General features: G+C 49.0%; 8 protein-coding genes and 1 non-coding gene across 9 annotated transcripts; 4 read left to right on the top strand and 5 right to left on the bottom strand.

Annotated features, from left to right (window-relative positions):
* Positions 1-3,490: 3,490 nt before the first annotated feature.
* On the top strand, positions 3,491-4,677 carry J4E83_007043 (uncharacterized protein; the record flags this gene model as incomplete). The annotated part of the gene is made up of 2 exons (XM_049333949.1): positions 3,491-3,496; positions 3,586-4,677. 2 exons carry the CDS (start codon positions 3,491-3,493, stop codon positions 4,675-4,677), a joined length of 1,098 nt encoding a protein of 365 aa, XP_049186760.1.
* Positions 4,678-6,640: 1,963 nt separating this feature from the next.
* On the top strand, positions 6,641-8,421 carry J4E83_007042 (uncharacterized protein; the record flags this gene model as incomplete). The annotated part of the gene is made up of 2 exons (XM_049333948.1): positions 6,641-6,646; positions 6,850-8,421. The coding sequence occupies 2 exons, from the start codon at positions 6,641-6,643 to the stop codon at positions 8,419-8,421; spliced, it is 1,578 nt and encodes a 525-aa protein (XP_049186759.1).
* Positions 8,422-8,514: 93 nt separating this feature from the next.
* J4E83_007041 (uncharacterized protein) lies at positions 8,515-9,363 on the bottom strand (the record flags this gene model as incomplete). Its single annotated transcript, XM_049333947.1, has 1 exon — positions 8,515-9,363. The coding sequence occupies one exon, from the start codon at positions 9,361-9,363 to the stop codon at positions 8,515-8,517; it is 849 nt and encodes a 282-aa protein (XP_049186758.1).
* A 607-nt stretch (positions 9,364-9,970) lies between these two features.
* J4E83_007040 (uncharacterized protein) lies at positions 9,971-10,681 on the bottom strand (the record flags this gene model as incomplete). The annotated part of the gene is made up of 1 exon (XM_049333946.1): positions 9,971-10,681. One exon carries the CDS (start codon positions 10,679-10,681, stop codon positions 9,971-9,973), a length of 711 nt encoding a protein of 236 aa, XP_049186757.1.
* Positions 10,682-12,776: 2,095 nt separating this feature from the next.
* J4E83_007039 (uncharacterized protein) lies at positions 12,777-13,634 on the bottom strand (the record flags this gene model as incomplete). Its single annotated transcript, XM_049333945.1, has 1 exon — positions 12,777-13,634. One exon carries the CDS (start codon positions 13,632-13,634, stop codon positions 12,777-12,779), a length of 858 nt encoding a protein of 285 aa, XP_049186756.1.
* Positions 13,635-14,264: 630 nt separating this feature from the next.
* Positions 14,265-17,758, top strand: J4E83_007038 (uncharacterized protein; the record flags this gene model as incomplete). The annotated part of the gene is made up of 3 exons (XM_049333944.1): positions 14,265-14,538; positions 14,587-17,626; positions 17,680-17,758. The coding sequence occupies 3 exons, from the start codon at positions 14,265-14,267 to the stop codon at positions 17,756-17,758; spliced, it is 3,393 nt and encodes a 1,130-aa protein (XP_049186755.1).
* A 660-nt stretch (positions 17,759-18,418) lies between these two features.
* J4E83_007037 lies at positions 18,419-18,524 on the top strand. The gene has a single exon. It is a non-coding gene; the product is annotated as a tRNA-Leu (tRNA).
* A 948-nt stretch (positions 18,525-19,472) lies between these two features.
* Positions 19,473-20,918, bottom strand: J4E83_007036 (uncharacterized protein; the record flags this gene model as incomplete). The annotated part of the gene is made up of 1 exon (XM_049333943.1): positions 19,473-20,918. The coding sequence occupies one exon, from the start codon at positions 20,916-20,918 to the stop codon at positions 19,473-19,475; it is 1,446 nt and encodes a 481-aa protein (XP_049186754.1).
* A 455-nt stretch (positions 20,919-21,373) lies between these two features.
* Positions 21,374-22,696, bottom strand: J4E83_007035 (uncharacterized protein; the record flags this gene model as incomplete). The annotated part of the gene is made up of 1 exon (XM_049333942.1): positions 21,374-22,696. The coding sequence occupies one exon, from the start codon at positions 22,694-22,696 to the stop codon at positions 21,374-21,376; it is 1,323 nt and encodes a 440-aa protein (XP_049186753.1).
* Positions 22,697-23,262: the final 566 nt, after the last annotated feature.

The following is a 23,262-nucleotide window of genomic DNA, read 5'->3' as shown; positions in this document are numbered from 1 at the left end:
TTTTAAATTATAACTTTTTTATTACTTATATTAAAAAGTACTATTTATAGTATAAGATAGAGACTAAAAAGGCTAGCTACTTATTACTTATAGTAGAGATAGCTACTCTTATCTTTTATAAAAAGATTTTAAAAGTTTATACTATAGGTAGCTAGCTAAAAGAGACTTCTAAGAAGAATATACTCTAGAAAAGTATTCTAATTACTTTTTTAATATACTCTCTCTAACTACTTACTTTAATACCTTTACTACTAACTTAAAAGCCTTCTAAGAAGCTTAAACTCTTAAGACTACTTTTTCTAAGAAGTAGTAAGCGTAAAAAAGTAAAAGTTATACTAGTAGTATCTCTACTAAAATATAAATTAAGTAATTATAAAGTTTAAAAGAGAGTAGTAAGCTAAGCCTCTTTATTATATTAAAAGCTAAATTTCTTACTTATTTAGCTAAACTATAATACCTATAGAAAGATACTCTTAGAGTAAGGTATTACTAAAGTATATAGTTAGTATAAGAAAAAGAAATTAACTAGTAAGTATACTAAAATACTTTTTAAATACTTTTTTAATACTTTTTAGTATATTTACTTTAAGAAAACTATAAATATATATATTATTTTAAATTTTAAAACTTAGAGAGATTTTTTATAAAAAGTAGATATTTTTATTTTATATAATAGTATTAGACTTACTAGAAACTATATATTTAAGGTAACTTCTAGTAGCTAACGTTTATATAGTAATAGCTACTATTAATTCTATTACTAAACCTATTTCTCTTATACTTAAAGTAGTAAACTAAAAAGTATTAGTAAAGTATTTAAAAAGTATTTTAGTATTCTTACTTTAACTATTAGTTCTATACTTCTTTATATAAATAAAGTAAGATATAATATAACTAGTAGTAAGTATAATACTTATTATTTACTTAAAGTTAAACTATAAAGTATAGTTAAAAAGCTTTTAAATAGTATTTAGATAGCGTTTTAATCTACTTACTTTTTTTCTATAACTACTAGTTAATCTTAAAATTAGCTTTAACTTCTTAACTATTATAAAAGCTTATTAGTAAGCTAGAGTAGTAGCTTTAGTAGTAGCTTATTACTTAGTAAGAATATAGTTATACTTAATTTAGAGCTTATTATACTATTCTATATATTATTAAAAAGCTTTCTAAAAGTATTATAATAGTATTTTAATACTTACTTTTAGTAAAAGTAATAACTCTCTAGTTTAGCCTACTCTTTTTATTTTTTAAAAGTACTACTTTATAGAACTTATAAATATTAAGAAGATAAGTATAAATAAAATTATAAAACTTTATTCTCTTCTATATATTATTAGAAAGCGTTTAGAAAGTAATATAAAAGTATTTTAATATAACTTACTCTATATAGCGCGCTAAATTTTTTATAGTAGTAGATAACCTTACTAAAGTTAACTATAGGCTAGTTCTAATTATTAAATTTATAGCTAAAGTAACCTAAAAGTAAAGTAGTAAAGGCTAAGTATTACTTATAATTATTTTATATATTATTAGAAAGCTTTTAAAATATATTAAAATAGCTTTTTAATAGTACTACTTATAAAGCTACGTAGTACTATAGTAAGTAGTAAGTAGTAGGTAGTAAATAAGTAAGTAGATAAGAAGTAAAAGAGTTTAGTTTTAAATTATAATCTAAATATAATCTTATATAGGCGCTAGTATAAAGCGGCCTAGTATCTTAGCTATAGTCTACCTTAGCAAATCCTATAGTCGGGTGACCTGCATCCTCGCTTTCCTGCACCAGACACCACGACACCGCTCATCAGGCGTTCGTCATGTTCAACCGCAGCATTAACCGTTTCAAATGTGTAAGCCACCTGTCGCCACTATGATGGTTTCCGCGCCTGAATAGACCAGGCGCAGCCAAGGGCCTGATAAGTCGGTCGCGCGATGCGGCTGGCTGCCGTTGTTGTTGCGACACTCCCGTGCGAGCACCGGGGACCGACTGACATCAGATGATGAGCCTCTAACGTGTGCAACCCCTGCCAGCTGATGGTTACTGCTCAGCCCTAGGAAGATGCAGCTCAGCTACGACGCCAGAGCGGCCATTCCGAAAATGCTGACCGGTCTTTTGTAAAACCATCTAGAATACCTATTCCACAGTGCGGACCCTTATCTTCAAACATGCAATTGCAGACTCTCAAAATACTGAGACATGATCCAGCCGAGCGCTCTATGTGCCAATCCGATCTTTGACGCCTCCAACACCTGCCAACATGGATCCTCAAACTCCGCGATACTCATATTTACCTGCATCGCCGGACATTCGCATATCCCGACCAAATTATGCCTCTTTACCTTCGCGAACAAGCGACGAGTCCACCAACAGCAGGCGCGGGAGGCCAGCAACTTACAGCGAAACCGTCGACGACCCAGGCCTAGGTATTCAAATGGAGCCTATGTCATCACCAAAGTCACCAGGCTCCACATATTGGCGGCAGGACACCCCTAATACGAAGCCTGGTGCTTTTTCTCCTCCGACGTACTCTCCAGGGCCACGACCACCATACTCCAGAACACCAGACACCTTGTATTCGTTTGGATCCGGCATCTCGAGAGCGCGTACAGATCCTATGACCGAGAGGTTGATAGCACACCGAGCGACGCAGTCAACTCAGTGGCGAGTAAACTGGCGTGGGCCAGCACTCATGGTGTTTGCTTTCATCATGGGCATCGTGTTTGCGCTTCTTCAACACCTCTTGTATACCTTCTTGCACCACCAGCGAGAAGAGGACGAGGACAAGAAGTTTCGCTGGGTTCTGTATGGGCGCGCACTTGCCTATCTATCGAAGCTTGCTTTCGGCGGATGTGTGGTTCTGGTGTTTCGTCAGCGCATGTGGAGAGCGTTTAGGAACCGGGCTTTCACAGTGCTGTCTATCGACCAGATCTTCGGGGCTACAGAAGATCCAACAATCTTTGGCAATTGGGAGGCCCTTTCTAGTGCACCGGTTCTTTGCGCTATTGCCTTGGTGAGTAACTATCCCCGCAACAATTGTATGCGAAACCTGACTAACCGGGGACGTCTGCATGTAGGTCATCTGGCTGGTCCCGTTGGCAACAATTATCTTCTCGCCCGGTGCGCTTACCTTCGGAACCTATCTCGACAGCGAGACAATCGATCTCAACGTTCCCACGCTGAACTTCTCGATGGAGTCCACAAAAGACTGGCGACATCCGGTGAGGCTGGCCGACGGAAGCAACAAGAGATCGATGATGTATTACAATACTACAGATTTATCTGGTACTGCGCCAGGGTGGTTTGACTACTACGATCAGCCCTCGGCGGAGTTAAGACGTGTTGCTCTTCTGCTGGCTTATAGCAACGCGGACCGACCCAACATTAGGCAAGATGCTCGGCAAGACGCTTGTGGAGGGCGATACAATTGCACGTACGAACAAAGCTTTGTTGGGCCGAGCTACCAATGCGAAGAAATAGCAAGTAGTGCAGATGACGGTGGGAGACTAACGGAATTGGGTGCGCCCTTCAACATGAGCATTTTGGCACCGCGAGGCCGCTTCGTTTACTACGCCGACGTCGACGAGGGCGAATATGCCCGCCCACAAGCCGAGAACTTCCGCAAAGGTTCGGGTGGTATACCTGATGGTGACATTCCAGTCGACCTGGGTGTCTTCAAGTCGGAACCTGCTCTCTGGATTGGCTATGCGTTCAATTCCACAGTAAAGCTCGCGGAAGACGACCCTCTTGCAAAGAATTGGACACATCGCTATGATGCACGAATCATGCGCTGCATACATATGGAAACTAAGTATACAGTCAGCTGGAACTTCACTGAACCCTTCTTCAATTCCACGGTCAAGCTAGAACCGCAGAGGCTCATTATAGATGCCAGCTTTCCGCGGGGAGTTGACGGCAAGATCAACTACACCATCGATCCGGGACCAGCAGAAAATTACGTCAGCCCGCGGGACGATGTGGGTCTATACAAGAAGACGGCCGCATACCATGCTGTCGGCGACATGTTCAGAAACTTTCTTCGTGGGCACGTCGATCTCGAACCGCCATTGCCAGGACCATACTACGCACAAGTCTATTCTGATGTTACAAAGACACGACTAGTCGAGAAGAACAGCGAGCCTAAGCAAAACTTAACGGACGAGATCGAGACCTTCTATTCAGACATGGTTCTGTCATTGCTATCAGCGCCAGAGATGCTAGCAGTCGCCGAAGAACAGCTTACAGTGAACCGCTCGCGACTCCAATCCTCATTCGTCTACGTCCCCGAACGGCTCTGGCAATGTTACGCACCAGTTGTCTTCATCACACTCCTGATTCTCCTGTTCGGCGCTTTCACAATCTGGCAAGACGGGACGACGTTCTCGACTGGCTTCTCTCGTATTCTAGTTACCACACGGAATACCACCCTCGATGACATCAGCCGCGGCGCATGTCTGGGTAATGATCCTTTCCCCTTGGAGTTGATGCATACCAGACTTAAGTTCGGTGTTCTTGCGAATAGCAACGATCCAGAGTACATGAGGGAACATGGGTATCAGGGGATTGGCGACTTCCAGAGTGTGAACCACTGTGCTTTTGGCGTTGCTTCGGAAATCGCGCCTATTGTCAGAGGTGCGCCGTATGCAGGCTTGACGAGGCGGCATAATGGAAAGATGTGAGTGGAGCTGAAGACGGAGGATGAATAGCTACCCTGTGTGGTGTCGACTTGCTGCAAGCATGCGATGCAGGTTATCACAGGTAATGTAGTAGAGCATTGAAGAGACTCAAATTCAACCACAAGCTTTTGGTAACAGCAGCGCAACGTCCTGCACCCGCTTCGGCTGGCGCAGCCTGTATTCACCGTATATGTGTGTCTAGCGCTGATGCCGCGTCCTCGGAGTAATCAAGCCGGACGCCAGCCCGGGTCGTTAAGGTGTTTCAGAAGGCAAACGCGTTCAAAACATGGCCATGACTATTTGCTGTTTACGTACGTCGATGGAAATAATGGTAAACCCAAGCGAGATGGGTGGCTGCCAACAGATGCGGGTGGCTGCCCACGTGCCGCTCCTGTCGTTAGCGCGCTGGTCCTTCCCGTGCCTCCACCCACTCAGCTCTCATTCATCTTATCAAAGTTCGCGACACGCGATGCTCCAACCTATTGTATGCGATCTCGTCTTCTAGAGCTCCCTGGAACGCGTCGGCCTCGACACCCGTTACGTGACGGCTGCACCCACACGTGGATAGTGTGGGGGCGGAAGACTCCGCGGAAGCGTCGATCGACCCAGCCTCCTGATTCCGAGCTCCATTGACGAACCGTCGCCCGAACATCGAAATCGTATCAAGCTCATGGGCAGGTCTTGTAAACCATTGAAGTTAGTTGCCCATTACCTGGCTCTTCTCCGGTTGTAATATCAGCAGTCATGGCTGTTACTCACACAAGCGCGTCAACCTGCCGTGCACATTGTTGTTCGATTCTGTCTCCCGGTCTCCCAGCTATGACCATGCGCAAGGCTCAAAGGCATGCTCAGCACGGATTTCGCGTAGGTGAAGCACGAGGCGACCTGCAGGGGAATCATTGAGCATGCATTGGCGCAGCCACAACTGGGCAATGCTGAGACGTGCGTGAACCTCGCCCCTTTGCTGTACCGCAGTAGGATCACTGCAATATAAGCTCTAATCCGGCTGCTCTTGCCATGCAATCAGTAATCAAGCTGCAGAAACAATGGAAGGACTTTCGATTGCGGCGAACGGTACTTTCGATGAACGATTTCGTCATCTCTTACTAATAGCATCCAGGCCTCGCTGTCATATCTGTGGCTTTCCAACTTACCGAAGCGTGTATCAAACTTTATACATTTTGGGAGACAGTCGAAGATGCGCCTCGGGAGATCATTGCCATCAAGGAAGATCTACGCTTCCTCATCTCAGTCTTCCAGAGAGTCGAATCCCATGGCAACAGTCTTGGTGGTTGTCTAGCAGAAGGTGTGCAACACTGCCGAGCCAAGATTGCAGTAAGTGTACCGATTTCGGCACGCAAGCTACCACTGATCATTCAGGATCTAACACTCATTGTTGAAAGATTCGATGGCGGACTTTCATCGCTGTCGCGAAGGCAACGAGTACGTACAGCTTTTAAAGCTGCCCTTCACAGCAAACATATCCAACGGTTCCGTGATTCTTTGAACGACACAAAGTCGACTCTCACACTAGCTATGGCCCACGAAAGGTACGACGCGATTCTATGCATGCCAATAGCGGTTCGCTGACCATGCACACTTAGCGTGATTCAAGCTCGCTCTTCCCGTCTTTCGACAAGATTGAAAGTATTTGGAGAGATCGAAGGACATGACGCTTCTAAACCCGTCCGGAAAGGCCCACTTCGTTTGCCTGGGATCGAGGACGCGTCTAGTTGGACACCAGTGCAAAGTATCCCCTCCAAATTCGTTGGCCAGCGTTCCCTCCGTCGAATGACATCTTCATTCACGACAAACGCACTACAGCCTTTGGGTAAAATGCTCACGGAGCGCAGCTCGATCAATTATGAGGTACAGGAGCTCATGTTGCACGCCATCGCACAAACTGCGGTCACCACCTTCGAACCGACATCGCTGGAGATCTATTCACAAGACGGCTATACGATCGATGAATGTGGACAGCTGCGGACCAAGACTTTTGTTTATGCCGAGAATCTGCGGTATCGCGTAAGACACCATGTCTCAACCATCCGCACTGCACTCGGGTGTGCTTGGCTACGCACAACGACTATTCATCACGACAACAAGTCTTCCAAGAGACGTAGGAAGTCCCAGATCGTCAGGTCGCTGATATTATACCCTACAAGATGGCAACAGTACATGGGCATTCAGAGCGGCCTCGAAGCTGTCGTGGCATCCGGGGGGCGGAGCTGGCTCTTTAACTGTAACATAACAGTGACCTGCCCGGTTCCCGATGACTCGCTCATCTTCGAGCTCTGTCGCACTGGTCAGACCCGTGCTGTCGAAGCGCTTCTGGAGAAGGGAATGGCAAGCGTAGTAGACACGAGCCCCAAAGGATGGAAACCACTGCACGTAAGACGCTACTCCTGTGTGGAGAACTTATTCAAGGATGCTGATTTGGCCAGTTTGCCGCCGCAGCAGGTCATGTCGAGCTTTGCGCTTTGCTGGTCAAGGGAGGGGCAGACAAGTCTGCACTGGTGTATGAAGGACCTTCTGATGCGATCTTGTAGGTCCCCAGTATCAACTGACAGCACCGCTGCTAACGAAATTAGATCGCCCATATCGCTTTTCGTTGCATTTTGTACTGATGAGCACGCTGATATCAAGATCGCCATGCTCAGACTCTTCTGCGAATGCATTGACATCGCCGACGCCGACAGTGATGGCTGGACTGTACACGACTGGCTCAAGAGAGCGTATGCGAGAGAACGAGTTCCTATCTCGCGAAACAGTATCACGTGGCTACTTCACCTTACCGTGAATGAGGAGTACGTCGAATTCAGCGCGCGCAATATCTGGTCCGCCCTGCAACACGCGATGAGATCTGTTCTCAATCATTCCCGTCACAACAAGTACATCCAGCAGATCCTCGGTCTTTCTCACGAGGAGCGTTCAGGGGTTAGCAAGAGGCACCTGGACGCGATAGGCTCTTGGCTTGCTCTACGTGCAAGCGGCCGAGTAGTGCTGCCAATGGTCGTGAACGCCGGCTCGTTCCTGCAGATGAAGGGCTTTGATTGGATGGAGGACAACCTCACACATAAGCAATTCCTGCAAGCACTACCGAGTATCTATTCAGCTTGGTGCCACGCAGTATTGGACTGCATTGAGCAGTTGAAAGTGTATCTGCGGGAAGAGCTCGATCGCTATCTCTGCCAACTTGGTATGACACGAAGGACCTTCGTCCGTGTGCTGACTCAGGCCAAGCATATCCCTCACGGCGCTGGAAAGTCATCAAGAACTGCATGCGCCCACTGCGGAGACGACTACGGTTCATTCGCTGGTGGACTGGTCGAGCCTGCGCGCATAGCCGTCACAGAATGCGTCAGGTCCGGTCACAACTCGAACTGTATCTGCGACACGATTCAAAAAGGCTCGACGATATTAGAAGAGCTTCAGGACTATACCGGGATGCTTCAAACGGACGATACCGACGATTATACGCAATCGGATGACGAGTTCTTCGACGCACAGCCGCACGTTTTCAACGATACCGACCTCCAAACCAATCCTACATCGAACATGTTCACCGACATCGCGACTTTGCTTTACAGCGCTCAAGGCCGCATCTGGCTCGGTCAACACTCAATCGGGGAGCGCCTGTGCTCAACCTGTCTGCTACTGAAGGAGAAGTACATCGGCGAAGATGGCCTGTCTGCTGACTTTCCACCTATGCCGAGAAGTTTCGAAGGCCTGCGCGTCAAGTGGTAAGCGTGCCCAATCCATTGTAGATTAATTTTCAGAGGCTTTTCATGACACATGTGTATATTTACATTGCTTTTCGTCGACTTTTGATGGCACGCTTTAGTTGAACACGACAGTCTTTTGACCGTTCAAAAACACCCTCTTCTCGCTCCACCACTTAACTGCCGCAGCCAAAACCTGGCTTTCAACATTGCTTCCCTCCTCGACCAACTCCTTGGGGCTCAAAGCATGGTCGACCCTCGCAACGCGCTGTTCGATGATCGGTCCCTCGTCCAGATCCGCGGTAACAAAATGTGCGGTCGCACCGATAATCTTGACACCACGCTCGTAGGCCTGATGGTAAGGTTTTGCGCCCTTGAACGAAGGCAAGAAAGAGTGATGGATGTTGATAATCTTGCCCGACATCTCCGTGCACAGGCGCGGTGAGAGGACCTGCATGTAGCGCGCCAAAACAACAAGGTCGATATTATGTTGCTTGATGAGATCCAGAATCTGCGTCTCCTGCTTCTCCTTGGTGTCCTTGGTTACAGGAAGGTGGTGGAACTCAATGCCGTTGTTCTTTGCCAGCTCGGCAAACTCGGGGTGGTTGGACACGATAATAGGGACTTCGACTTTAAGTTGACCAGACTTGACGCGGAACAAGAGGTCGTTGAGGCAGTGTCCGATTTTGGATACCATGATGAGGACTTTGGGCTTGGAGTCTACCCGCTGGATCTGGTATGTCATGCTCATTTCCGAAGCGAGCTTCTTCATGCTTTCTTGCAGCGCGGATACATCTGCTGCATGCCCGAAATGCACACGCATAAAGAACTTCTTGGAGTCCGGGTCGGAGAATTGCTGGAGATCGAGAATCGTGAGGTTTTCCTTTGCGAGTAGGCCCGTGACGGCATACACAATGCCTGCCTTATCCGGGCATGAGAGCGTGAGGTAGTGATCGTCGCCTGCCATTTTGGATGTTGAAATCCGTTCTGCGGAGCCGATTTGTTGAAGTCGCGGTACGGAGGTTGCTATGGATCGCCGGCTGCTCAATTGCAAAGATGACTGTTTTGTCGAAAATTTGGGAACTAGGTTTTGCCGGTTTCGGAAAGCGTCGTTTGGTGGGTTTATGGACTGCCGGGCCGTGATTGCGCGGGTTGATGTGTGGAGAGACCGTGTGCAGGTGCGCGCTGGTCGGAGAAACATGTCGATGACAATTGGATCTTTTTTTGTGAGATCTGAGCGCGGAATGGCGTTTTCTTGATGCCGTGCTTGACATCTGCGGCTTGGGTGTAGTTGCCGGAATCGGCCGGCGATCTAGCCTCGTCGCTTACCAGTTGAGCCACCAGTTCGTGGGGATGCCGGTACCAAACTTCAAGTTTCTGCTTGCATCGTGTGGAGAAAAGCACATATCGTGCCAAGGGCTCAAGAAATGAGATAGATGTGGCGGAAAAGGCAAGGCTCACACGATCATGCCTCCTTCCGTCATCCTGCACCGAACGATGGTTCTGCTAACGTGGCCACCCACAGAATGCTCATATTGCTTTTATATAACCGATATGCTTCTCCGCCCATCTAATTAGATCGATATCTTCATCCGCTCGAATGCATCCACGAACTCGGTGTAGTCCCAGACGTCTTCGTCTTCAAGAACGAACCGCGAACCCGCATATTCATCTCTCGAGAGCCCAGGCGAAGGCACCATCTCGAGATGCACAATCCGACGCAGTCGCTCGTTCTCCCAAGGACACATTTGACCCATCCAACTAGCAACCAGATCGACACGCTGCTCTCTAGTCTTGTTGGCCACATCAAAGAAAGCAGGTTTCCAAACCTCCTCACGCGGTGGCTTCAGTGAGTACGTCAGCGTGTCTAGGTATGGGAAGTGCTCCAATATAGCCTCGCTGCTACGCAATATCTCAGGCCAAAACCTCCTCTTCCAGCAATAGCTGACGTGCTCGAGAGACTTGTCGAAGATGCCGCGAGGACTTGCTTCAGTCACAATGTGCCGTACCAAACACCGATTGGCGGAACCCACGTCGATGTTGCCCAGCGCCCAGAAAGAAAAAACGTTCGACCCGTAGAAAACAGGGCTGCTTTCTGCCCGCAGCTGTCGACACGTCCTTATGAGTGCTACCGGGATCTGGCCGCTGCATAAGGGTTGCGGTTCAATCGGACCTTCGCCGCCATGTCGGATGTTCAGCACTCTCATCACCGGCCGAACTGCGAAGGGGTCGCGCGAGTAGACGAGAACCGCGCCTTTGATGCGGAACGCGAACTCGTAGATCATGTCGCGAAGTTCGCGCGGTAAGTCCAGAAACCCAACTTTGGACGCATCTTTTTTCTGAGATGCCGCCCAGGGTATCGATGCGTTTGGCTGTGGTCGTTAGCTTGCGAAGGCCCAGGGGGTCGCGACTGAGGGCACACACCGTTGACGCCATCTTCGACCACCGTACGTGCGACAGACACAATCAAAATTCTGGGAATGAATGTCAGAATATCTTACTACCAAAATGACGGACTTGCGACATGATATCCTCCAGGACAATGACACGCAGGATGCGTAGACTAACCAAATCGGATACGAAAGGGCGGGGCTCTGATCCTCGCTTTCCGTGTCATTCATCCGAATCAATAGTTTGCTTTGACTTTACGCGCGTATCGCACGCATACCTCCGTAGGTTCTCACTTGCGAACAGAAGCGACGTTGTCATGGTCACGGTCATCTGAGGTCCAATCTTACATACTGTTGCGCATGACCGGCCACCCAGCACTATGTCGGGCTCTACCACCAGTACGATGCTGCGGCGAGGAACGGAGGAGTATAAAATACGCATCGTTACTCTTCTTCTCTTCCTTTTTTCCCCTGAAAAGTCTCCTCATTCATATTTTTCCAAAGCCATATGGATGTGCATTTTCCAAAATACTAAGTCGAGCGTGCGATGTGCAGATGGCCTCGGACCGGCAACATCTTCATGGGGAGTAGCTCGCAATACAAACTGATCTATTTCAACGCTTCGCGGTCTTGAAACTGTTCTCCCTCCTATATTCTATTGTCACTTCCAACAAAATCTCAAAACACTGAGATGTACAGTCGATGTCGTTTTCGGCGCCGAGTTGTTCAAAAGTCTTGGTTCATCCTGTTCATGTTCTGTCTGTGCGACAAGACGGAAAGACATGAGATACCACGTTGAACAAAAACAACACCTTGCGCCACATGTTGTGCCCTAGCCTACCTCTAGTTGGTCGAATATATAAACCTCGACTTTCGCTCGTCTTCTTCCTCAACTCCTCTCCATATCGACTTTGTTCTCCAAAACAAAACAAAAATGTTGACATGGGATGTGTCCGTCCTTCTTTTTTTAAAAGAAGATAATCAAGAAATTATGAGCGTTATCCCCGCTCTTCTCTGCCTTCCATTGTCACTTGCAACAAGAGATCAAGACGGAACCAAGACAGATACATGTTGTTCTTCGCGCCGAGCTCTGGAGACCTTCAAAAATGGTGGATATAGTGGCTTTGTTTTGTCTGAGCAACAAGAGCACATGAGAGCACATCAAAAACCGAAAATCAGTTGGTCTCGCGATATGCTGCGCTGAGTGTTCACCTCTGGTTCCTGGCATATATAAACCTCGCCTTCCGTGCACCTAGTTACTCCTCAATTCCCCTCTTCTTCTCCTTTGCTCCAAAAACGGGGGATCAAGCCTTTCATGTGTTCGGCCCTCGCTTTCCAAAATTATATCAGACAGGAACAATGAGCACTGCCTTTGATCTTCCGCCGAAAACTGACTTGCAACACATTACCTCCAAAAGTCTGTGAGCATGTCAACATGAGTGTCTGTCCTGCTCTTGTTTGGCCTCCGAGAACGAGGCATCTGATACCGTTTATGAAAAAACCCTGGCTTTCAAAATGGCATGTACTCCGATACATGTGTTGCCGCCACCCGTCGACTGGCACAAAAGTCAATGCAGAGATAAAAACACATTCCCTCAAACCGATGGAAATACGTTCAACAAAATCAGGCTATAGAGAGACATGAGCTTCTGTGCAGAACTTGGGCTGTCATTCAAACGGGTGTAGTAGTCCGGGTATGACGTCCTCATGGAACTCCGATCAGGCTACCGCCTCGTTTGCTATGAGGGTGCTGGACGGGTATATAAAGAGGCGAATGGTCACAAAGCCTCCTTCTCTCTACCCTCTCCCTCGTGCTCAAAAAGAGGGGAGAACTAAAAAATACAGCTTGCTGTTATAATGGCACTGGTCGAGTGCTTTGGCTGTGATCTGTACTTAGCCATCATGCGTATTCGTGATGATCAGCATCATCGTTCAGAAAGCATTGCAACTCTAAGAACTCCATGTGTTATTGCTTCATTTGTTTTGAGCATTATATTTTCCGCCGACTATACGCCCAGTACGCTTTCATGGGCAGCTTCCAGTCGACCTTCCTCAGATTCGCATCGAAGATGTCAAAGTCCACTCCTTCTAGTCTATCCAGCCAAGACTGAGTCGCTATGCTCGGCATAAAGACACCGAATGCCTGTTCGACCTCCGCTAGTTGTGCCTCCTGCCCTGTGTTCATCTGCTGTGCGCTGTACTGATGTTCCTCCTCATTCTGGTGTTCGAAGTCGTGGCCGAGTGTGCCTTCGGATCGCAGCTTAGACAGCATCTCGCGGGCGGTGATGAGGTGGTCATTTGCGCGTGTCGCGACGGTGAAGATGGCGTCGCGGAGACCGGGGGCGGAAGCGCCTTGTCGGAAGACGTCTTCTTCGCGGACGTTGGCTTCGGCCATGACGTCGAGTGGGAGGAGTACGGCGCCTTGTGTGGGTCCAGACTGCCCGGTCATGGAGTTGCTGGTGCCTAGTGGCTGTTGTGGAGGGAACGCGATGAGTGGAATGCCTCGTAGTACGGCTGCGATGCCCATGGCCTTGCCGATATGCGATGCGATGTGGTCGGTGGTGAGCGAGGCCTGGGGCAGCGCTGACAGCGTCAGATACAACATGGTCGAGTATGTATTCTCCGCATAGCTTTCCAGTGCGCTCAACGTGGGATACGGTGGGTTCCCTAGATATTGTTCTCTCGTGTTGATGATGCGATGGAACCAGTTCTTGCTCAGTCGCGCCTTCCCACCAGATCGCTCATGCAGGTCCTCAGCTGCTTGTGCTAGCAGTATGGCGACTGGCTCTTTCGGAGGTGTGCCAGCCAATGCTTTCGTCACGGTATCTCTCCAGAATTGCATGCGCATCATGCCAATTGTGGGTGTGCTGGTAGTGTCGGCGACGCGGGCGACATCGACGTTGAAGGCGCGGATCGCGAGGTAGGCATCTCGGGAGGATTGCGGTATGAAGGTTTGAAGGACATGTGAGGGCGCATCATATGTTCTGCCGTTTCGTCAGTGTGCGACAGTAGAGAGTTGCCGTTATGAAGCTACCTGACTAGATTCGCGCAGTAAGCACGTGCGCGTGCAATCTCATCTTCTGAAGGGCGAGCAGCATTTTGCAGTCGTGGCGAGGTGTGAAATTGCCTCCGTCGTGGTCTTGGATAGGTGTGTATGCGCCGGACAGGAGCTATGCGGAGCCTCGGAGGCGGCATTGAAAACTTTTGAGAAGACGAAAACTACTGTACAGAGCGAAGATGCATGGGAATCGAGCAGAGAATGAAACAAAATCGATCTACAGCCCTAGAAGATGCATGTGTTTGCGCAATCTGGGGGAGGCGCAATTGCTCGTAAGGCACAAAGAGTGCACGGCGACTGGTGGGTTGTATGACGCTATTACGTCGATCACCCGCAGTCGCCACGTGAAAGCGCGTCGACGCGACTGGACGAATTGGGCGCAGGCGACGGAAGCGCAACACCAACCCACGACACCACACTATGGAGTCACCACACCCAGACGAGAGACCCGTCAAGAAGCGCCGATTCTTCATAGAAGACTCCTCTCCTCCTCAGCCGCAGTCGAAACCCATCGAACCTCCCCCTTCGTCGCCGCCACTACACGCCGCAGATGCACCAGACGAAAGCAATGGCAACGACGAAGAGGCAGATTTTGGGAGTTTCGATGTCGGAATGCTCCAGGCCGTCGTTGGAGAACTCTCTACCACGGTATTGCAGAAGCTGAAAGACGTCAGTGGGAGCAATGTAGAACGAGGTATGCCAGTAAGTCTGAGGTTGTAGTTGCATGGCTGACAATGTGTAGCAATCAACCTCTACTTGGACGGCTCATGGAGCAAGATGCCCTCACCGTCCCCCGCACCCGTCTACAAATCCGGTCGGCAGCCCATTCAGATGACGATAGCGAAAACCCTCAATCGAACCGAATCCGAAATATCCAATGCGTCCACACCAGGCTCAGGCACCTCCACACCCACGATACTGCGAGAGATGCCCAGTAAGCGCTACATTGGCTCGTTTGGCGTCGTAGGCTTTGCTACCAAGAGCGGATCTCAGCTGAAGCACGACGAAAAAATACGCATCGAGCGCACCAAGCCACAACCCAAACTCAACAAGGCAAAGAAGGTCATCAAACTCTCGAAACCAGATATCGTAGTCAGGTTCATGAATGAGCGTGGGGCTGAAGTTGGCAGATTAGACAACGACTCAGCAGCCTGGGTATCTGTGCTACTCGACCAGAAAGTCTGCTCTTTCGACGGCTCGGTTGTATACACGCCCGATAAAATACGCACAGGCGATACTATATACCTACAGCTACGAGCCTTTTTCGTTCGCGCAGCATTCGATTCGCGCAAATTTGCCAAACCGGACAACAATCGAGAAATCAATCTGTTCGAAGAGAAGGAATCTTCCGACGAGCGAGACCTTCGGTTACGGCAAGTTGGTCTTGTGAAGCTCTTCGATAACATCAACCTCCAACCGACCCGTGAAAATGAAGAGACGGCGAAGCACAAGCGACAAGGTCTATTACAGGCAGCAGAGAGTGAGGACAAGAAAGGCGATAAGCCGAAGCCGAAGAACGGTGCATCCTCCACGCCTGCGACGTCTACCAATCCCACATCCTCCCCGCCACCCGACGAAGCCGAAGAAGGAGAAGAGCTGGAACAAGATCAACTGGATTCACTCTACAAGAAGGCGCAGTCTTTCGACTTTGACACTCCAACCATGGAGCCAGCGAGCACCTTCCGCATGGACTTGCGCAAGTATCAGAAGCAAGCGCTCTTTTGGATGGTCAGCAAGGAAAGAAATCAGTCCATAGAGGACAAGGAGACCTCGATGCATCCCTTGTGGGAGGAATACCAGTGGCCAACTCACGATGCAGACAATCAGCCAATACCGACCATCGAAGACCAGACCATGTTCTACGTCAATCCCTACTCTGGCGAGCTCTCGCTGGAATTCCCGAAGCAAGAGCAGAACTGCCTTGGCGGTATACTCGCTGATGAGATGGGTCTGGGTAAGACCATTGAGATGCTCAGCTTGATCCACACAAATAGGACAGAAGTTGACGAGGATGCTTTGGCGACACGGAAGGCTCTTCCCCGGTTGCAAAAGCTCGGTGCCGAAGTTGAGCCTGCGCCATACACCACACTCGTCATAGCACCCATGTCATTGCTGGCACAATGGCACAGTGAAGCCGAGAAGGCGTCCAAAGAAGGTACACTGAAAGCCATGCTCTATTACGGCTCGGAGAAGGCTGTGAACCTGCAGAAGCTATGTTGTGCATCGAACGGCGCTAATGCGCCCAACGTTATCATAACGAGCTACGGCACAGTTCTGTCAGAGTACAACCAGGTGGTTGCACAGGAAGGGAACCGTGGCTCGCATGGTGGCATCTTTTCGCTAGAGTACTTCCGCATCATCCTTGATGAAGCGCACTACATCAAGAACCGGCAGTCGAAAACGGCGAAAGCATGTTACGAGCTCAGTGCAAAACACCGATGGGCGCTCACAGGAACACCCATCGTCAACCGCTTGGAGGACCTATTCAGTTTAGTCCGCTTCCTTAAGGTCGAGCCATGGGCAAACTTCTCATTCTGGAAGACATTCATTACCGTACCCTTTGAATCAGGCGACTTTGTACGTGCCTTGAATGTGGTACAGACAGTACTAGAGCCACTAGTGCTTCGACGAACGAAGGACATGAAGACACCTGATGGTGAAGCTCTAGTGCCACTGCCCCCACGAACGATCGAAGTTGAGAAGATTGTGCTGTCACAAGACGAGCGGGATGTGTACGACCACATCTTCCTGCGCGCGAAGAGTTTGGTCAATGCTAATGCAGAAGCCGGCACACTAATGAAGTCGTATACAACCATCTTCGCGCAAATTCTACGACTACGGCAATCATGCTGCCATCCTGTACTGACACGCAATCGCAACCTTGTCGCTGACGAAGAAGACGCCTCGTTAGCATCGGATCTCGCAAACGGATTGGCGGATGATATGGACCTTTCCTCTCTGATTGAACGTTTCACTGCCGAGGGCGACCAAGATGTCAACAGGTTCGGCGCACATGTCTTGAAACAGATCCAAGATGAATCAGCGGCCGAATGTCCAATCTGCTCCGAAGAACCTATGATTGAGCAAGCAGTCACCGGCTGTTGGCACTCAGCCTGCAAAGAGTGCTTACTAAGTTATATAGCCCATCAGCGCGACAAGAACGAGATACCGCGCTGTTGGAACTGCCGCGAACCCATCAATGCGCGCGACGTCTTTGAGGTCATTCGGCACGACAATGTCACCGAAGGAGACGAAGATAATCACGCTTTTCGCGCCACTGACGCACCGCCTACCTCCACGCAGACACCACGTATCAGCCTCCGTCGCATCGGCGTCACCGGCTCCGCGAAAACTCAAGCCCTTCTAGGCCATCTCAAAAAGACACGCAAAGAAGAAAAAGGCGCGAAAACGGTCGTCTTCTCCCAATTCACATCCTTCCTCGACCTCATCGAACCAGCTCTAACCCGCGACCACATCCCCTTCCTCCGCTTCGACGGCTCCATAAGCCAGAAAGTGCGCGCCCAGATCCTTACCGAGTTCACAACATCACCGAAACCATACGTCCTGCTCCTCAGTCTGAGAGCAGGCGGTGTAGGTCTGAACTTGACCTGTGCAAACAAAGTCTTCATGATGGACCCGTGGTGGAGTTTTGCTGTCGAGGCCCAGGCTATCGACCGTGTGCATCGTATGGGCCAGGAGAGAGAGGTTAAGGTAATACGGTTTTGTGTAGAGGGCAGTATTGAGGAGAAGATGCTTAGGATTCAGGAGAGGAAGAAGTTTATGTAAGTGGAACGCGTGTTGCTAAGGGTGAAGAGTGGGTACTAACGTGTTGCAGTGCGAGTTCGCTGGGTATGATGAGTGATGAGGAGAAGAGGGTGCAGAGGATTGAGGATATCAAGGAGCTATTGAGTTAGATGGAAAAGGTTTGGCGGCTGTTTACAGGGTACAGAGCAAGTGGATGATTACATGCGATTATACCCTGATTTAGTAGGCCTACGACATAGAATAGGAATTCATGACTACGTAGTGTCCCGTCGCTAGAAGATCGTGGGCTTTGGAGTGGTCGGCTTCCACGCTCCTGCCTCACCGTGCCTTCCCAAAGCTCCCGCAACCCTCCCGGCCACGCCTGCCACGACCATCAGCGACTGCCACAACACACCAAGATGACGCGTAGGAGCTCTCGCATCAGGCCATGACGCTTCCGCATCGCCGCACACATTTCCCACAATATTGCATGCCACCAGCATCTACATATGCCGTCAAATTCCCTTTCATCCCATCAAACACCATCTCACGGGCATGTCGTCTAATGGTAGGACGCTTGAGCACAGTACACCACCTTCTCTCTCCATCAATGAAAATTGTTGGCCCCACTGGCGATTCAACTCGTTGGCTCTCTCCATCAATGCAAATTGTTGGCTCATTCCATTCGCCACCGCTTGCCACTGATTAACTTCTTTGGTTACAAGAAATGCGGGTTCGATTCTCGCCATGTCCATCATGTTTTTTTGTTCCGCTCAATGTCCGTTGCTATAGCTTTAGCCATCCTTGAATCGCTCACCAACGACTATCAAGGGCATGTCGTCTAATGGTAAGATACTCACCTAGACGACTAGGGCGTATCCATCGTTTTCCTTTGGATATTGCAGAGAAATGCGGGTTCGAGTCTCGCCATGTCCAATCGTTTTTGCTCTTCGCGATGGCCCAATAGTTCCATTTTGGATTAGGGTGCTGCGAAGGGTGCTCTTACTTTTTCGGTGTGATTCGCCATCGCAATGTTTGACCGCACAAACGCCTTCAAACAACTCACTTCCTTTTCTTACCACGCTGCAACTCGATCTAATGTATCTTCTCTTACTCACCAGCAGCCTATCGAACACGTTCAAGGCATATAGTCTAATAGTTAAGACGCCCTAGAAATAGAACCGCGGTAGGTGTGTAGCTCTGCCGCTGGTCCTGCAGTTAGCGGAGAAAGCTACAGTTGAAAACGCCGCCCTGATCTGTACATAGGGAGATGTGAGTTCGAGTCTCGCTGTGCCTATCTTTTTGGCGGTTTTGAAGCTACCTGAGGGAAGAGGAGAGCAGGGTAAAGAGGCGGGTAAGACTGCGGGTAAGAGAAAGCATGGATCGGAGTGCAATTTTGAACCGGTCTTGGGATGAAACCTTCTCTTTTGCTGATACTTCTGCTTTGTAGATGTTTATATTAATCTCATAGTTTGCTCTTATCGCTATGAACGTACCTAAAGGGCATGTGGTCTAATGGTCACGACACTGGGGCCTTACCTTGTGGCAACAAGCAAGAGCTGGTAGCCTGACCTTCAACGGTTTAGGCGAGGGCAACCGCGGGCGGCGTTTGACGCCCGTTCCTTCCTGGAGATACGGATTCGATTTCCGTCATGTCCATTACTTTCTGTTGTTTATTCAGGGTACTGATATGCTGTTGGAAAGGTAAGGTAAGAGAGATCAGAAACGAATGAAAAATTAAATTGGTGGAATTAGCAGCTATCTATCGAAATGAATCGATAAGCAAAGAGCTGAGCGCATACAATCCAGCGGATCTATCGTTATAGCGCTTCTTCTGAGTAGCGAGGTTTCTGACCCGTCTCGGTCTCTTCTCTCTCACCCTTTCTACATACCCTCTTTCCTTGCAAAGATATTCATATCTGGAAGCCAGTCTATCTTCCGCGGGTTATGAAACATTTTAGCAGGAAGCTTTTCTCGCGGACCTTCACCCTCGAGACCTGTCTGGGTCTGCACGTATCGATGTGACAGAAACCTCGCCACGGCTGGTGATCCACGGTCCTGAATTTTGAAGATCTTCTGCTCTTGGTCGGCAGCGAGATGATCGCCCATGATGATAGCTGGACCCGATCCCGATACAAATAGATCAGCGATGATTTGAGCCCAAGGATATGAGACCGGCAAATTGGGAGCGATGACCATGGTGTGTGATTCGATCGCGAGAAGACCGTCTGGATCCCGCACGAACTCTATTTCGCTGCTGGCTTCACAACCCATAGCTGCATGTAGTTCTTTGAACAGTATCCAGTCCTTCTCCAGGTAGTGAGGATTTTGGAGTAGGATCTGTATCTTCCTTCCTTTCTCTGCACCCGTCTTGTAGCGCTCGGCTAAGATGTTTGCGATACAGAAGATGGAGATGTGTTGGAATGTACTGTTGTAGGTGTTGTAGGCCCAATATGGCCTGAGTGCTCCTAGGCCGAAACACACAATCTTCTCAATCTGCGTTGGGATGCTCACGACATCCTTGATGGCGTTGGTGAAGCTGCCGCGTAGGTCGCTTGTTCCCCAATAAGCTAACGACTGTGCTATCGCATCGCGGCATCGCTTCATCTCTCCCGCATAATCGAGGTCGGAGTCCTTCTCCGGATATATGGGAGTGAGCGCGTATGGAGCGTCGTAGAAGAAACCTCCAACCGGCTCAGTGACAGTGTTGTTGTCCACTCGCAGCCAGAATACTGCTTCCGACTTCCATCCACACTCGCGCTGAAAGTCTCGATCCAAGAATATACGAGGCATGAAGTCAACTCTGACGTGTTCGATTGGGTCACGCTTGATTCGACCGCAATTTTTCTTTTCCCAAACTTTCGTAAGACGGCCATTCGGGTCTCGCCAGGTGAGGTATTCCGTCCTTATGGGGACGCTCGGGAGGTTTATCTGGTGAAGGGCCTCTTGCTGTTGCGCGCGAATTTCTTGAAGCAGAGGACATGTATAGATCGGCATGTTGTTTCGCAGCTTCTCCACAGTAACAAGGTCGACAGGGTAGTTGTACCACTCATACTTTGTCGGAGGTTGTTCCCAATATGAGTCCTCATCCTCATCCTCGACGTCAAAGTCAGAGTCAGAGTCAGAATAGCAGCTACAGCCACGAAGATGGTCAGGGCCACAGTAACGTTCAGTTTTATCCCTAGAGTCGCTCAATGAAGGATAATCAGAATGGCTGCCCGTGCTCTCCGCGTCAGGTGTGACGTCATCAGCCGAGACTGCTTTCTCTGATATTGAAGGTATATCAGCAGATGCTTTGACCTTGGACTGAGATCTTGTTGTTGCAGGCATGGCGAGAGGTGGGGTAGATGTTAGGAAATGAACCAGTTAGTGGGTTGAGGAAGATGAAGTCGAGGAAGATGGAGACGAGATCGATATGAATGTGCCCAGGCAGCAACTTATAGCATTGCGCACGTACCTCATCGTACGTATTCACTAGCAAACGGAGAACAAACAATGTGGGTCTCAGACCAGGCGCATCCGTGAAGGTGAGGAGTGAATCGAACTGATGTATTTACTAGGCATTGTGGTGGCCATCTATTCGATGTCTTAAGCTCGTGTGAAGGCTGCAAAGCTCTAAGACATGTGCGAGCCAGATGTCCTTATCCCGATTGACTCGTCATAGCCGTACATGGACGCCGTGAGTTGTAATCCGTGACGCTATGTGGGTGAGTCCTGGCAGGATGATACGTACTATGACAGCATCTCGGGGACTTTCACTTGCCTAGTGAGCTTAAACGAAAACGTTATTGGCTCGCGCTGCGCTTTCGCACCCATAAATCCATCTTATTCAACCAGTACATCCTGTCCTTCTCCAGCCAATCTTCTCCATATGCATCTGCCATGAGCTCATCATCTAAACCGTGATCTTCAAACCTATCTTCTTCCCTTTCGTAATGGTTTGTGAAGTGCCGGGCAACATGTGGAGATGTGCGCTCGCTGAACGAGTACTCCCGCTTCTCTGTATCGACTTCCATGATGTCGCAAAGTATTGCCGCTGGGCCTTGGCCAGGGTTATCCGAAATTAGATCGGCTATTATCTGGACCAGAGGCATATGGAAGGGGAGATAGGCTGTCACAACTAGCGTACCCGCATCAATTGCGAGAAGACCATCCGGATCAGACACGAAGCTGATATTGTCGTTGTTGTTGAACAGTTTTCGCAAGATCTCATGATCTTTGGTCTCGTAATTCGGATCTTGTAGTACCAGCTTGATCAGAGGCCGAGCGGGGTCAGCCTGACGGTAGTACTGGTTCAGTGCTTGTATGATGCTGAAGACGGCCATATATTGGATGGCGGAATGGTACCAGTTCTTCTTAAGATTAAGCGCGCCTATTCCAAAGCAGACAACCTGTGTGATTGGTGCGCATGTCTTGGCTGTCTCCTGGAATGCTTCCACCAGCTGCCTTCTTGCGGCACTCGCTATCCAGAGGCGTTTTGTTTGTTGTATGGTGGTCCAATACGTCCTCATCTTTGCTGTGTTCTTGTGTTCATTGAAGAAGCATCGATCAAAGGTTATGAAAGTGTATGGCGTGTTGATGCAGTCTTGCTTGTGATCTTTGTTGTACCGTCGGAGAGTCCTGATCTGTTCCGAATGGTCTCCATATCGACTTTGGAAGTCAGGATGCATCTCAACTCGCGACAGATATTCAACTTGGATGGTGTTGGCATTAACATCATCCCGATTCCAAACCCTGTAACTTTTGTTGTTCAGCCCGGAGGCATCAACATGATCGAGTACTCGCTGATTGGATGGCAAAGTGAACTCTCCACGGATCCGATCAACCCAGTCCTTTACACGCTCAAGTAGTGCGCGCGTATAGACTGGTTTGTGCGCATGCTGGAGCTCTTGAGTTGCAATATCTACACGGTATTCGAATGCATCAGAGTCGTCTGGATCATACGGGTCAATCTCCTCAGGGGTCACGTATTCGTCTTCGTGTATTTCGTAGTCGTCTTCTTCCTCTATCGCAAGCTTGTGGACTCCATGGACTACGTCTGCAGCCGGTTCGACTGATTCATGCGATGTTGTCGTCGCAAACAAGTCGGCTGATTGATGCGAATCCATTGCTTGCGCCTGACGAAGGATCTAGATGGAAATGTTGTACTGATTTGTATAGTGAGTTGGATGGTTAAAAAAAACTTGTTTAGAAAGGTGAGCCCTTGTGCTTTCTCCTACTGCGGTTTTTATCACACTGTTGAGAGAACCGTGGTTCGAATGCCACTGTGAGCGTAAAACGGGCCGTGAATCTCTTCCATGTTCAGAGAGCCAATACGACCCAACCCCATTCAAACCACCCTACACCTGATCCTGACTGCGCCTTGGTCATATGATACTCACATTCTTCTCTGCGCACGTGCACGCCCAGATTTGAGCTGCTACATAGCCTTCACACTCTGTTCTCTGTTCAGAAAGCGGCTCTGGCAAAGCATTTGGCAATGACACGGGTGAAAGGCCGCGAAAGGACAAGTCGGCAATTCGCACCGCAACTGTGCTGTGGTCGGTATTTGTTCGCCAAGGCTCTTTGCACTATGACGTTCGCGACTGGCATGATTCGAGAAGTAACCACCCAGTTCTTACACAACATAAAAGATGTGTATCATGCATGCGTGCAATAACGACATGACTACCCC

The sequence above is a fragment of the Alternaria metachromatica genome (assembly GCF_023757995.1).
Source record: "Alternaria metachromatica strain BMP 0045 chromosome Unknown scaffold_17, whole genome shotgun sequence".
NCBI lineage: Eukaryota > Fungi > Ascomycota > Dothideomycetes > Pleosporales > Pleosporaceae > Alternaria > Alternaria metachromatica.
The sequence above is the reverse complement of the archived record's forward strand: the minus strand, read 5'-3'. Positions and strand labels throughout refer to the sequence as shown.